The following is a 15,470-nucleotide window of genomic DNA, read 5'->3' as shown; positions in this document are numbered from 1 at the left end:
AAAGGAAAAAAAAAAAAAAAGGGAAAGCAGGAAGGTAAACAAAGTTCTAACTTCTAACGACCTGTTTCCAAGCTTCAATTAATGGTTTAAAATATTTGGGCTGGGTTTGGTTTTTATATATTAAAAATTTATAAATATAATATTTATAATGTATATATTTTATATGCACTCGAGCCAGGGGCGAAGAAGTTAGGGGGCTGGCATGGTCGCCCGACCCTCCTTAAAATGTAAAATTATTTTTTAAGCTTTTAAAATTTTTAAAAAATTTTAAATTAATAAAGATTAAATTACATTTTGGCTTCTTTAAAATTATAAAAATTCGATTTAATTTTTTACAAATTATAAAGATATAAATTATAAAAAATTAAAATTTCATCTAGCCCCTAAAATTTTTTTCTGACTTCACCCCTGACCTGAGACGGTAAAGTTAGGTTCCTGTTTTAAAGTTTTTGTTCAAGAATTGTTTGATTAAAAAACAGATTTATATTTTTGTTTAAATTTATTTTTCGAATTTTCTCTACTTATTCAAATCTATTTATATATTGGATAGATTTTTGAGTTTAGACAAATAAATCTACCTTTTAATAACTCTACCTGCAATCCTCCCTAAAAATCAAGGACGGAAATTGTTAATGATAGCAAAACAAAAAAAAAACTTGAAAACAAATTTTTTATTTTTATGTATTTATATATCTTTAAAATTTTAATCTATTTTTAATAATAATTTTTTAGAATTTAAAATTTATCATTTTATAAATGTTGTAAACAAATTTATTATATTTAAGATTAAATTGATAGGATATACAAATATCAAAAAAATAAATTTATTATTAAATTAATAATTAATTATTAGGTCCTAAAATAGAATAAAATCAACAATTTAAGGATGAAATTGTATTTTACCCGGTCTAAAAATAAAGAAGTAGGAAACGAATAGACTGTTTTGCCCTTTTACATGATTTAATAAGGGCAGAACGCAAAGGATGCAATCGTAAATTGCCAAATATATATTATATCAGCTTTGGAGTACACTACCATAAAATTCCATCACTCACACTTTCATCACACTCTATTTCAAAGAAAAAAAAAAGAAAAAAACCCTTAGAGAAAATGAAAAACTGATATTCTCCGAAAATTTTCTATTTATGTAGAAAAATATAAGGAAAATAAAAGTAAAAATTTTGCAACTGGACTGAAAGGATATGTCGTCGAAGGGGAAGGGAAAGGAGAAGGAGGTGGTTTATGGGAAACGGAAGGTCAGCGCCGGAAGAAGCGGTGGTGGAGCGGAGGAGAACCGTCGGAAGCGGAAGAATCGGGGAGTTCTTCAGTTCTTTGAAGACGCTGCTGATGTTGATGACAATGAAGCCAGCGATGACAGCGATTTTGATGATTGTATGGCTGATCTGATCGTTTTTCGTTTGTTTTTTTTTTCGTTTTTGTTGGCTTTTGCTTTTTCAATTTGTTTCCTTTTGGAGTCTTGCATTTTCCGGTTGCTTATTTCTGCTTCTGCTAGTTTTTAGGGTTTTTTCTTTGATTTTGTTCTGCATTCTGGTTTTCAAGGTTTTTAGGGTTTTCATTTTTTTAAAAAAATTTAAGCGAAGTTTCAACTTTTTAATATGTTCAATATTCTGGAAGAGATTTTTTTTAGAAATGGAAATCTTGATGAGATTTTGTTGCCATTATTGAGTTTTTGTGAGTGATTTTTTTATCTTATTTTTTATTGGCTGCTGCATGAATAATCATTTTAGGCTGTTTGGGTGTGAAAGTGGGACATTCTGCATGAATAATCATTCTTGAGTTATTGTGAGGGAATTTTTTTGCTTCTGCATGAATAATCATTTTAGGGTGTTTGGTTGTGAAACTGGTACATATTAAGTAGTTTTGAAGTTCTATTTCTCATATGTTTATAGATCTTTGTTAACTGAACATGGAGATGATTGACAGGTTGAGTTTAGAAAGCTTATTAGTGTAGTATTGGTGAATGTGAATGCAACTTCTTAGGAAGTATTTATTTCTAAGGGTTTCAAGGGGTGTTAGATTGGACTTTATTGCTTGGTGCAAGAGGGTCTTTCTTGGAGAAGCTTTTCTTGTTTACTGTGTTTAGGACTCTTGAGGTTGAGGTTGAGTTTGCCTCTGCTTTGATTTTTCTTATGCATTTGTTAATTTTCTGAAGCTTCTTTGGGTGAATGCTTCCGGTTCTTGGGTTGAGCAATTTTCAAACAACTAATTTTTAAAGCCTTGGGATGATTTTTCATAGCTTGTTTGGTAAAGGAGGGATATTTTGGGCATCATGTTCGGAAGTTATTTGATATATCAAGAAGTTTTGAGGCGTATTTACATTGTTACACCATGCATGAGGGCCCTTGAAGAACTTTTGTCTTTTGCTGTTTTGAGGTTGGCCATGACTTCCTTTTTCTTGATGTTTTGTTTGGATTGTGTGATTTGTGTAATGGAAGTCTTCCTTGTTCTTCTGAGATGTCTTTCCGAACATTCCATAACTTTTTGGACCTTCCAAGATTGACATGATTCTCACCACAAGAAAGCTCAAATTTTCTAGTCATTGATATCAAGGACCAGAAAGTGCTATATACAATGAAACAGATAGATCTCATCTCAGTTTATAAATAACTGTTGAGTTCTTGAAGTTCTTCAAATCTTTTATCTCTAATTTTATTTTGGTTAAATAATATAATTCTGTTTCCTTGTACTTAATGCTTTCTTGGGTTGTTACTGCATAATCAACCCGACTTGTTATTGCTTTTTACGTTCGTAACCCCATGTTTTCTGATTTTCGACATCAGATTTTATGGAAGAAGAACCAGATCTTAATGCAAATAATAATCCTTGGAAAACCCATAACCTTCCATTTGTCCCCAAGGAAGAGGTGATCGAGGAGGAGTTTGATAAAATGATGGAGGAGAGGTACAGGGATGGTGCTAGGTTTATGTCATTTGATGAAGATTCTTATGAAGCTAAGGGATCAATTGACAAAAACTCTACCATGCCTCCTTCCAAGGATCCTATTATATGGAAAGTTAAATGTGTGGTATGATTGATGTGTTGTTAAAGTAACATATCCTGCTGGAATTTGAATGCAGTCTTTGTTGATGCCTATTATTTCTCTTTTATTGGTTTCACCTAAAAATTGTTATTTGTAGGTTGGACGTGAAAGGCATTCAGCTTTCTGTCTCATGCAGAAGTTTATTGACATGAAATCACTAGGCACAAAATTGCAGATAATATCAGCATTCTCTGTTGATCACATCAAGGGGTTTTTCTACATTGAAGCTGACAAGCAATGTGATATTAACGAGGTCAATCTTGTTTTAGGACACCAGAAAATGATATGGCTTCATTTTTTCTATGTCTGTGTACTAACATATCTTTTGTTCTATTTTAGGCATGTAAAGGTCTGACTTACATTTACTCTTCAAGAGTGGCGCCAGTTCCAAGCAATGAAGTTTACCATTTACTTAATGTCAGAACTAAACGTAGTGAAGTCTCTAAAGGCATGTGGGCTCGGATAAAGAATGGGAAGTATAAGGGGGACCTTGCCCAGGTAGATGTATTTTCTATGTTTAAATCAAGTTTGTTTTCCTGTTTAAGTTTTTTAATTGTTTTGTGTCAAATTTCTTTCTATAGGTTGTGTTTGTAAACAATGACAAGAAACGAGCAACTGTGAAGCTCATTCCAAGAATTGATCTGCAAGCGATGGCTGCTAAATTTGTAATAATACTAACTGCCAATATAAGCTTGTTTTTCCTGCTGTTTTCTGTTACATTGATATCTTATAACTGCTTGCTTAGTAATCTTTCTTAAATGTTTTTTCTGGAAGAACCAAAGAGAGCTAATGGAGAGAGTCAGCTAACCTAGTTGTTTGTGTAGATTTAACAGATTCCAATTTCTTTTCATTCTCCTATATCCTTGATTCCTTGCGATGAATCATGTTTAAAACAAACAAAGAGATTTCCTTGTCGTATGATTGACCTGAAAGGCATTCAGGTTTGGTTTTGGGAAATTGCTGTTATTATGCAATATCTAGGTTTTAAAAAACTGAACCAAAGCCAAACTGAATATAAAAGCTAATTAACCGAATTCCATTGATTCAGATTGGTTTGTTTTGGCTCAGTGGTTTTTAATTTTTTGTATTTGAAGTTATTTTCACTAGTTTTTAAATATAAAAGATTTTTTAAATATAAAATAAAAAAATTATAAATGAAATAAAAATAGAATCGGTTTGGTTTGGATTTGAGATTTTTTAACTTGTGAACTGAAAATCAAATTGAACGGAATATATGCAAGTACAAACTGAACCAGATCCGAATTGAACTTGATAAAATTGAAACTGAAACCAAACCTAACATTGCGGCTTGAATCGGTTTTTTATTTTTTTTTCGCCTCAGCCCTACTTTGTGTCTCTTTTTTGCTCGTTTCCATCTTTGCTAAAGTGTCTTTGTGCCAGTATTAACCACATTGCCCCGTTTAGTTGTTCTAGTTTGAAGGTTTAGGACTTTTTAAAAATTATTGTGGTGGTTTTCATGATAGTTCTTGGATGATTTAAGTTTTGGATGTGCTAGTCTGTGCTCTTTAAATTTAGAAAGCATAAGATCGTTTCATTTGTTGAGTTATGCATAATTGTTAGTTGGAGCATTCAGATGTTTTTATATTTGCTACAGAGATATATATGCGCAAGGTTTTCATCAAATCACCAATTTTGTATTACAGGGTGCTGGAGTTTCCATCAATAGAACTGTTATACCAGCTCCAAAATTGATAAGCTCAATTGAGCTCGAGTAATACACCTGATCTATGCTCATTTATTATGGTTTATTTATCAGTTCCATACCTTTTTAGATGTTAATATTGATGTTTGAGCCTGGTGCAGGGAGTTTCGACCTCTCATTCAGTTTAGACGAGACCGTGACACCGGCATTGGTTTTCAGATACTTGATGGCATGATGCTTAAGGATGGGTATCTGTATAAAAAATTATCCATAGATTCATTAAGCTGCTGGGGTGTTATGCCTACAGAGGAGGAGCTCCTAAAGTTTAGTCATTCTGATAATAATGAATCTGATGATCTGGAGTGGCTCTCACAACTTTATGGTGAAAAAAAGAAGAAAAAGACGACTACGAATGAAAAAGGAGGTGAGAAGGCAGAAGGCTCATCAGGGTTTGGCTTGGATGATGGCTTTGAACTGTATAATCTTGTCTGTTTCAGGTAATTCTTGAACAGAAGTCTGTCATGGTAGTAACTTTGTGCCAACCACCTGTTAATCTATTTTATGTTCATTTTTCATTTCCAATGCAGCCGGAAAGATTTTGGGCTTATTGTTGGCATGGAGAAAGATGATCGTTACAAGGTAAATTGATTATGTTATTTACTTTTGATGATTCTGGTTTCTTACCTGCTATGCATGTGCTAGATTTTAAAAGAGGCTCCAGAAGGACCTGTTGTAGTGACTGTTGAAAAGCGTGAGTTAAAGAATGGGCCTATGGATACAAAGTTTACTGCATTAGATCATCACTCAAAGACGATATCCATTAATGACACTGTTAAAGTCTTGGAAGGTCAATATGAGGTTTGACTGCAATCTCTAATCTAATCGGTTTCTCATTCTATATAATTAGTTCTGTTAAGTAGAGTATATGCATATTAATGTCACCTGTTTCACATTGCAGGGTAAACAAGGGATTGTTAAACAAATCTATAGAGGGACCATATTTTTGTATGATGAGAATGAGACTGATAATGGTGGTTATTTCTGCTGTAAATCACTGAAGTGTGAGAAAATCAAGCAATTTTTAGATATATGCGGTGATAAGGTTGTAAGTGAAATGAACATTCTCTCTCTCTCCATCTTAAGATTCTTATGATCTATAATGAATTTTCTATTTTTGTTCAGGGTGGTGATCCTGGTGGTACTTCAGATTTTGGGGATTTTGTATCATCCCCTAAGTCCCCAATATCGCCTAAAAAGCCTTGGCATTCTCAAGATAAGGAAGCTAAGAGTGATTGTATGTTCCTAAAATTCTTGTTCTCTAGTTTTGTCTGTCAGTAGTCATCATGTTTTCAAATCTTGGCTTCGACACTAATAATTATTTCATATGCAGTCAACAGAGGGAACAGAGATGGAATGTTCTCCATTGGTCAAACCTTAAGAATTCGAGTGGGTCCTTTGAAAGGGTACCTTTGCCGTGTCTTAGCTGTATATTATTCAGATGTTACTGTTAAACTGGATTCTAAGCAGAAGGTTCTTACAGGTCGGTACATTAATAGATAATCTGTTTGATGTGAATTATAGGTTTATATTATCTGAGATGATGTTAATGGTTTCTTTATTTTTCTATAGTTAAAAATGAGCATCTTGCTGAGGTTCAAGGGAAGAGCTCTGCTGCAAATACAAAGTACCTTAATTTTGTAACTTTGATTAATTTACTTCGTATATCTTTTTCAACAGTCATCTTAATACCTTTTTATGTGCTATTACTCTTCCTTTATAAGTGAGCATGATGGATCAAGTTCATTCAAACCATTTGATCTTCTGGGATCGGAAGGTTCGTCTGGAGGTGAGAGGTTCTCTACCTAGATGTGTCAAAAGGCTTGCGTTTTCCTTTTTTATCAAATATTTTCTCTGTAAATGGGGCATGGATATTCATTGATGGCTTTGTTGAGTCCAATTAAATTAATTCCAATTAGTTTTGTTATTATCCTCATGTCCATGCTTTCTTTTTCTATATTATTCTTGACCTTACAGTAACTGATATACCTTATCTTATGTTCACTTCTCTTTTTGGAAGATTGGTTGAATAGAGCGGGAACATCGGCTGAGGGTGGCGGATGGAATGCTGAGGGGTAAAAACAAAGAAACTGTGTCCCTAGTAGTAAAATATAGAGATGGTTATAATGGTAGAATAGTTCTATTATTCTTTGATACCTACATACTTTGCTTGCATGAATGTCTAATTGTTGATCGGATAATAATTAGGGTTTTGAATGTATAGTGTACATGTTATTTCCGCAAAAGTAGAAATAGAGAATGCCAAATATATTCCTTCTATTGCCTGTATAACTACACTTATTTTATGGCATTTTAAATTTAATTTTTGTTGTGAAACAAAAGTAATTCAACCTTGGTGAGTGCAAATGTAGAGTAGAACTCATGTTTGAGGTGGAACAAAATTCTGATAAAATACCTGGAATCTGCTTTCAATTGTAGGATCTTTTTTGCTCATGACAATTTACTTATCCTCCTTCCATCCATATATTTTCATTCTGTGTCTTGATTGTGCTATTTTTTCTGCATTCTGAACCTGGTCTACAATTATTTACAGGAGCTCATGGCCTAGTTTCTCTGGTCCTGGCACTACGGTTTGTCTTTCATCTTCTCTCTCCCTCTCTCTCTCTCTCTCACACACATGCACATGCACAAATATGTGGACGGACAATGCCACCCACCCAATTACACATGCTGAATACATTCATGATATCCATTCACCTCTAGAAAATGTGTAGTCTTTCATGGAAGTAGTTATATAAGTTTTTGTTATGGTTGCAGCAGCAGACAGAAACTGATCAGAAGAGAGGTAAGATTACTGCACCATTATTGTCAATGGGCAATGCCTGGAAAAGGATTTACTGTGCTTAAAGGTGTTCCTTTTCACTCTCTTCTCTAGATGGTGAAGACTCTGCCTGGGAGACCAAGGTGACTCCAAACCAGAATTCGTCTTGGGGTGCTGCAGTTTGTTCTGGGGATAATGATAAAAAAATAGGTTCAAATGATACATCTTGTTTCAGTAAGCATCAACTGTTATAGAGGATTTACTTGTGCTTAAAGCCTGTTCATTGGTTTTTGATGATGTAGATGGTCCGTCTACTGCTTGGGAAAATAACACAAGTACAAAGCAGAATTCAGCCTGGGCTACAGGCGGCATTGATCAAAATGCTAGTTGGGGCAGTTGGAATAAAGCTGCTCCCAAGATTGACTCCAGTGGTGGTGCATCTGATGCTTGGGGTAAAGCTACCTCTAGTGGAGATCCATTGGGTGCTTCAAAAGATGTTGGAGGCAATTGGGGTCAATCAAAGCTTGAAACCGGAAATCTTGCTGATTCTTCAAATATCACTGCATGGGAGAAAGATAAAAGTATTAATGTTGGTAATGATGGTTGGAAAAAATCAGAAAGTTGGGATAATGGAAAGAATGTCACTGAGGGATCATCTGGTGCATGGGATAAAGGTAAAGGTGTGGCTGAACCAGGATCATGGGGAAAGAACGAAAACTCAAGTAGTGATTGGAACAATAATGCTGTAGGGTCAAATCAACAGGGAAGTTGGGGTAAAAAGAATGATGCTGGTGGCTTTGAAGATAATTCTTGGGGTAAAGCTGTGGAGAAGTGGAACAATAAAGATGGTACTGGTGGAAGCAAGGGTAATTGGGGTAGTTCAAAACTTGCTGCAGAAGATTCTAAGGGAGGTTGGGGAAGTGCCAGTGGAAATAACTTAAGTGGGAATCAAACCACGAACTGGGGCATCAAGAAAGATGCAAATGAATGTGCAGCAGGGGGTTGGACTAAGGGTGGATCTCAGAATCAGTCTGATGGTTGGGGCAAGCAACATGGGGGTTCTTCATGGGGTGGTGGAGCCAGCCAGAATGCGGGCCAAAACTCTAGTTGGAACTCTGGTTCTGGTAATGCAAACCAGGATTCTGGTTGGGCTAAGAAAAATGATTCAGACTTTGGATCTGGTGATGCAACCAAAGATTCTAGTTGGGGGAAGAGAAGTGACTGGAACTCAGGATCTGCAGATGCAAATCAGGAATCAGAATGTGGTAAGAAAAGTAGCTGGGGTGCTGGTTCCAATAATGCTGGCCAAGACTCTGGTTGGGGCAAAAGGGGCAGTTGGAACTCTGGTTCTGGTAGTGCAAACGAGGATGGTTGGGCTAAGAAAAATGATTCTAACTTTGGATCTGGTGATGCAACCAATGATTCTAGTTGGGGGAAAAAGGGATCAGCAGATGCAAGTCAGGACTCTAACTGGGGTAAGAAAAATTGGGGCACTGGAAATGATGCTGGCCAAGACTCTGGTTGGGGCAAAAAAGGATTGACAGATGCAAGTCAGGATTCAAGCTGGGGTAAGAAGAGTTGGGGTACTGGCAATGATTCTGGCCAAGACTCTGGTTGGGGCAAAAAAGGTGGCTGGAACTCTAGTTCTAGTAGTGCAGGTGAAGATTCGGGTTGGGATAAGAAAAGCAACTGGAATTCAGGATCTGGGGATGCAAAGCAGGAATCTGGTTGGAAGCTGAAAAGCGATTGGAGTTCTGGAAGTGGAAATGAAGACCAAAAGGAGCCTTTTAGTAATAGAGGTGGTGGAAGTTGGAGGGGAGGTTTTGGTGGTAGAGATGGCTCAGATAGGGGCTTTAGAGGTAGAGGAGATACAGACAGAGGAGGTTTTCGGGGTAGAGGTAGATCGGATAGAGGACGTGGCAGATCTGACAGAGGAGGTTTTGGTGGCAGAGGTGGTGATGGAGGCTACGGAGGCAGAGGCAGTGATGGTGGAGGCTACGGAGGTAGAGGCGGTGATGGTGGAGGCTACGGAGGTAGAGGCGGTGATGGTGGAGGCTACGGAGGTAGAGGTGGTGACAGAGGTGGCTATAGAGGTAGAGGTGGAAGAGGGGGTGATAGGGGAGGATTTGGAGGTAGAGGACGTGGTAGGAGGGATCAAAATGGGGGTTGGAACAATGGTGGAGATTCTGGTGAAAATAAGTCTTTTGGCTGGAACAAAGAGGGGGGAACCAGGGCTGGAATGGTGGAGCAAGTGGAGGTGGAGGTAGGAGTTGGAATCAATCTGGTGCTGATCAAGGAGGCCAATCCTCTAGTTGGAGTCAGGCTGGTGGCTGGAGCAAAGAGGGGGGGAATGGTGGAACAAGTGGAGGTGGAGCCAAGACTTGGATTCAATCCAGTGCTGATCAAGGAGGCCAATCCTCTAGTTGGAGCCAGTCTGGTGGGTGGAACAAAGGCTCTAGCTCAACTAATGAAGGAGGTGGGAGTCAAGATAACAACCGGAAGTCTTCGAATTCATCTGATGGTGACAAATGGTCTAGCTGGAACCAGTCAAGTGGCAGCAAGGAAGTTAATGGAAGTAACAATCAAGGAAATGGGTGGGGAAAGAGTTCAACTACTTCTGCTGGAGGGTGGGGTAACCAAGGATCAGGCTCGGGAGATCAATCTCAGTCAAAAACTGCTGATGAAGCCACATCTTCTGGTTGGAACAAGTTAAAGGATGGAGGTGAAAATAGCGGAAACCAAGATCCATGGGGTAAGGCATCATCAACAAGTACTTGGGGACAAGGGAGTGGTGGTAGCAAGGGAGGATGGTAATTTTAACCTTTGCTTACTGAACAAGGTTTTTAGTGCTGTAGATACTTCTATTTTGGGTCTGTTCTGCAGTTTCTACAGTGTAGAGAGCCGGAATGGAACAAGGTAGTGTTTCCGGGCAGACTGGTAGTAGTGAAGACATTTGCTGTTTAGTGTTTACTAGAACAGCTTTATGTTTGTTAATATTCCTTTCCGAGTTAGTAATGCTACCATATTATGTAGGGCTTCCTCATTGGGCATAGTAATGCATAGATGTTGCTCAAAACTACATCAACTGATAATATTATGACTACTGTTTCAAGCTCACTGCATTTTATAAGTTTTCATGCTTTTCGTTTTCCTTGATGTGGTTCGATATCTTGTCATATAATATGGAACAGTGTTATCCTAAGTTATCATTTTCTAGGAGTGAACCCTTTTTTTGACGGGTATATAGTGTTTTGATTAATGCATATTCCATACGATTTCACAAAATATAGAATGCTCTAATTCGAGGTTTAGGACATCATACGCTGATTACTTCAGCACTTATGTAACAATTTGAATATGTTCCAAAACCACAAATGTAAGTTGGACCTCAAAAGAAAATAAAATAATTTCAAAATCCTAAAAGATAAGTGAATTTTTCAATGTAAAGTAGCGTAAGTGATATTTAATCTGTTGATGATAAAAGTTGAATAATATAATTCGATAAAATTAAAGATTAATGATTAAAACGATTGAAAATTATCCCTTTTCCCATGTCTATAGAAGAAATCAAAATTAAAGAAACAGGTGAATCATTTAAAAAAGATTAACACCATACTGACTCAACTCGATCATAGTTACTTGTAACATCTAAATTCATGAAAACAAAATTTATTAATTAACGATAAAGGCAAAGGTTCATGATTTTATTCAGACAATTATCAAAAACCAATCAAATCCACCACTATAAAGATAAAAAATATGTATATTATAATCTAAAATAAAAAGAATATATAAACATCTCAGATTGATCCAAAAATCTGCATGAATTAAGTAGATAAGGCTCGTTTAATAAGCCAAAACAATCTTTATTTATTTAAGAATAAAGTTTGTTTTCATTTACACTTAATTTATTAATTTTTTTTAAAAAATTGTAAAAAAGAAAGCAATTCTCCAGGTGCTAGACGATGCAGGCGAAAGTAGCAAGTTGTATTAATGAAGGCTTTGTAGTAATTTCTTACTTGTTTTGATTGATTTGTAGTAATACAATATTAACGACTATACAATGCTGTAAATATGCAACCTTTATTCCAAACTTTTGCTTAAAATCTTTGGTGAAATTATAAGTTAAATCAAAAAAGAAAAAGAAACGAATAGTAAAATAATAATAAAAGTAATTTATTTTAATAAAAAATTAAAAAAATGAATATGACAACCTAAATTGCCCTAATGAACAAAATTAATAAATTTTACCCCTAAAAGAAACAAAATCCTACGATCATGCATGTGCATTGAAATCTCTTATAGTTGCAAATGCAATTGAATTAGCAGCGATGCTAATGGGTTTCAAACCATCCACAAGCTTTGGCTCCAACTCTAGTATCTTCAATGACTTTAAAAGTTCCAGTGGTGTTTCTTCAACAATACGACACTGCTTAAGATATTTCTGCCTTTTGGAGTCAAATGATACTCTTCTCGCACTTTATGTCCTTAAAATTCAAATTTTGAACTCCCACCATTTAAATTTAGGTCGTGGAAAAGATCAGTTTCAAAAGAGATATTTTTTGATAAGTTGATGAAAACGAAAGAAACCCCAAGTTGCAACCAAACAAAAATTTAATAAAAAAAAATTAAATTAAAATCATTTGAGTCAACCAAAATAATAAAAATTACCTCATTTTTGGCACAATGATAGTATACATGCAAATATGGAGAACCCTTATGTGTGACGGAAAGAACTTTACTCCCCATAACTTTATGCCACAAAAGTGCACTGCAAAAAGCATTTTAACAAATAATTAAAACAAATGAAATTAAAAACAAATGCGGTGGAAAATATATGAAAGATACTTGTAATAATATGGATTAGGAACGAATGTGGTAGTATTAGAAGAGCATAATTGCCCCCGGTCAAAGTTGATGTCATTCCCAATTGGTCCAAGTATCTATTAGAGTCATAAGTTAATCATTATATTTTAATAGGTCCTTAAAAATAATTAACTAATAAAATATTTAAAAAACACTTATCAAAAGCCAAATGCAAATGTATATGACACTAATTGGCTACCACTATTATAAGCTCCGACCGATTCATCAACCCATGCAGCGGACCATGGTGCAAATTTGTCAACAACATTTGAAACATCTTTAAATGTTTGAGTAATTTGTGTCAAGAAAAATGGATCTTGGACACGATGAACCACATATGGGTTATTTCCTGCATTAATCATCAATAAAATTAAACAAATCATGAGAAAACAATAAATTAGTAAAAACAATATTTTAATTAATATACAGATAGATGAATAGATTCCAAGCCCAAGATTATAAATATGATGTGTAACTTCATCAATAACATCATGTCCTGAAGCATCCAAAAAAGTACCGAACCATTTCTTATCATAAAAACCTCTTGGGCCCAAAACCTTAGGTTGAGTTTTAGGATTTGGATACATCTCTTTTACAAGATTTTTAAGTGCTGCCATATCTTTTGCATATTGTTTAGCTTCAATCTTAGCACTAAGTCCTGATCCACACAATTCATTTTCTAAAAAAAGAAAAGAAAATTGCAAAAAGATGCAAGTTAATTGTATGTAAACTAATTTGAAAACATAAAAAATATTAGGATTAATCAAATACTTAATTCATAAGATTCAATTTTATATCTTTTGGAAATTGTATAACTCATGAGATCTCGAGCATCATGTGAATACCAATCACCAAGCCAAAGAGTCTTTTCAATTTCAGATTCTTTTTTTCCGATAAGAGCATTTAAATCAAATGTAACTTTGGCTCTGCAACACAAAAATAACATCAATAGCTCATATCATAATTATTATTTAAAAACAACATAGATGTCATAAATTTATACTGAGTCTGATTGAAAAACTTATTGAGTTTATCCCACATCTTCATGTCAAGACATCCAATGGAGAAACCGAATAAGAAGTCCTTGTCTTGCTTTTGGAATGGTTGGCAATTCTCAACATTATTTCGAACATTGTACACCACTTGATCTTGCAACGAACCTTCAAGTCTAATTCTCAAAGGATTAAATGCTGAAACCATAATTTATTCACCAACATTAATTAGCATATTAGAAGATGCTAATAGTAGAAATAAAAATTAGTAAACAAAATATTCATTAGAATAACTCCGATACTCACCTTTTACAGCCTTTTCAAGAATCTTGTTCTTCGAATCCTACAAATGGAATGTATAATACAAATTAATAAACATCTAAGTAAATAACCAATGTTTAATCAACATATAATCAAAATATAAAATAAAATTACCAATAATTAAACCGATTTTTAAAAATTTTTTAATTGAATAAATTGAACCTATCCAACCAAAAAACTAATTACCATTGAGATTCAAAGTTAAAACCCATTAAAACTATTCTTTACATGAATTAAGATAGCTCTCAAACTCTATCTGATAATGTTGATTAGGATTAATTAACTAGATTTTATCTGGAAATTTAAAACAACTAATAGTAAGTAAATTAAAAATTAAAAATATTATATAATTATTATTTAAGTATTTTTATGTTTCAGGTAAATAAATTTAATGTTGCACATAAATATGTGATGTAAGAAAATTTTATATTGTTCTTTTCTAGGATTGGAAAAATAAAGAGTAAAGGGCTTTGGTAGGTATGGCCCATTTGCAGCTCTCTCCCAAGTTTAGTAGGCTCAATTCTTACTTTAGAGGTCCAGCTGATTGATTTCAGTGATATTAATAAAAAATAAATTTACCATAAAATTAGTTATTGTAATGATAAAATTGAATATTATAGGGTTAAATATAACATTAGTACTTGAACTTGTCCACTTCTCTCAAATTGATACTAATGAATTTTTTTTTGGTCCTAAATTGATACCCAAACTTTTTTTTGGTCAACTAAATCGATACCTAAGTCTAACTTCGCTTAAGTTTAGGATGCGTGACAGAATATATGCTTGGATGCAAAATAGTGTGGATTATTAGATGTTTAAAATTTCAATTTTACATATTTATTTAAGTATTTATTATATAATTTGTATAAATTTATTTATTATATGAAATAAAATATATTTAAAATAATTCAAAATGTTTAAATATAAAACTATTTTTATTCAATGTGATGTACAAAATGCCTTTTATATAATATATTTGAACAACCATTAAAAGTTATTTGTTTAAAAAAAAAAGCAATATGAAAGAAATTAAAACAAATTTGGGTTAATTATTTAAGTGAATTTACATAAAATTTGAAACTAATAATTTAAACTAAATTAAGTTTAAATAAGAATGAATAACACTACACCGTATTTAGTCACAGTTTAAAGTTGACTCGATTTCATCATCAACACCCTTAATAACAATAAATTTAAATTCAAATATTAAGGTAAAAATTAAGGTTTCCTTTAGATTGGATTTTACCCATGGTGAGATGGAATATTAGGTGAATATTTCCTTTCACTGTACTGGTTTTTTGTTTGAAAGATTTGAGGTGCGGTGCAATTGAGCACTTTCACCACACTGCTGCTCTCAATTTTCACTGGAGCCAAAGTTGGCGGTAGAGAAAAAACTAAGGTCAGTTTCTTTATTACCCTTGTTCTTTGTGTTTTTTTTCTTTTTTAATTTTTATAGAAAGTAAAAATATTATTAGATATTATTATATAATTTTTATGTAACAATCTAATAAATATATCAGTTTAATTATTATTGGATATAATTTATTATTTATTATGAATATATATATTTTTGGCGTTTGAATTTAAACACACATCTATTGTTACAGTATTCAATTTCACTTTTAACCTTATCAAAGATAAATACACCATACATCTAAAGTAAACTTAAATTATTAGTTGATGATAAAAACAGGACATGATTTTATTCCGACAATTGCATATTCATTA

General features: G+C 33.9%; 1 protein-coding gene across 3 annotated transcripts; it reads left to right on the top strand.

The window, feature by feature from the left end:
- Positions 1-1,036: 1,036 nt before the first annotated feature.
- LOC107939271 (protein RNA-directed DNA methylation 3) lies at positions 1,037-10,680 on the top strand. Of its 3 annotated transcripts, none has more exons than XM_041078063.1 (19): positions 1,037-1,392; positions 2,802-3,046; positions 3,159-3,314; positions 3,401-3,559; positions 3,643-3,726; positions 4,726-4,793; positions 4,886-5,221; positions 5,312-5,363; positions 5,427-5,582; positions 5,683-5,826; positions 5,907-6,018; positions 6,115-6,264; positions 6,354-6,408; positions 6,506-6,570; positions 6,802-6,856; positions 7,336-7,372; positions 7,560-7,587; positions 7,678-7,773; positions 7,866-10,680. In XM_041078063.1, the coding sequence occupies exons 1-19, from the start codon at positions 1,203-1,205 to the stop codon at positions 10,274-10,276; spliced, it is 4,599 nt and encodes a 1,532-aa protein (XP_040933997.1). In that variant the 5' UTR covers positions 1,037-1,202; the 3' UTR covers positions 10,277-10,680. The 3 variants fall into 3 exon arrangements, with proteins under 3 accessions (XP_040933997.1, XP_040933998.1, XP_040933996.1); XM_041078064.1 differs by having other exon boundaries at positions 5,683-5,829; positions 7,563-7,587; XM_041078062.1 differs by having other exon boundaries at positions 5,683-5,829.
- Positions 10,681-15,470: the final 4,790 nt, after the last annotated feature.

Source organism: Gossypium hirsutum, chromosome A10 (assembly GCF_007990345.1).
Source record: "Gossypium hirsutum isolate 1008001.06 chromosome A10, Gossypium_hirsutum_v2.1, whole genome shotgun sequence".
Classification (NCBI taxonomy): domain Eukaryota; kingdom Viridiplantae; phylum Streptophyta; class Magnoliopsida; order Malvales; family Malvaceae; genus Gossypium; species Gossypium hirsutum.
Note: the sequence above shows the minus strand (reverse complement) of the source record. Positions and strands in the feature narration are given on the sequence as shown.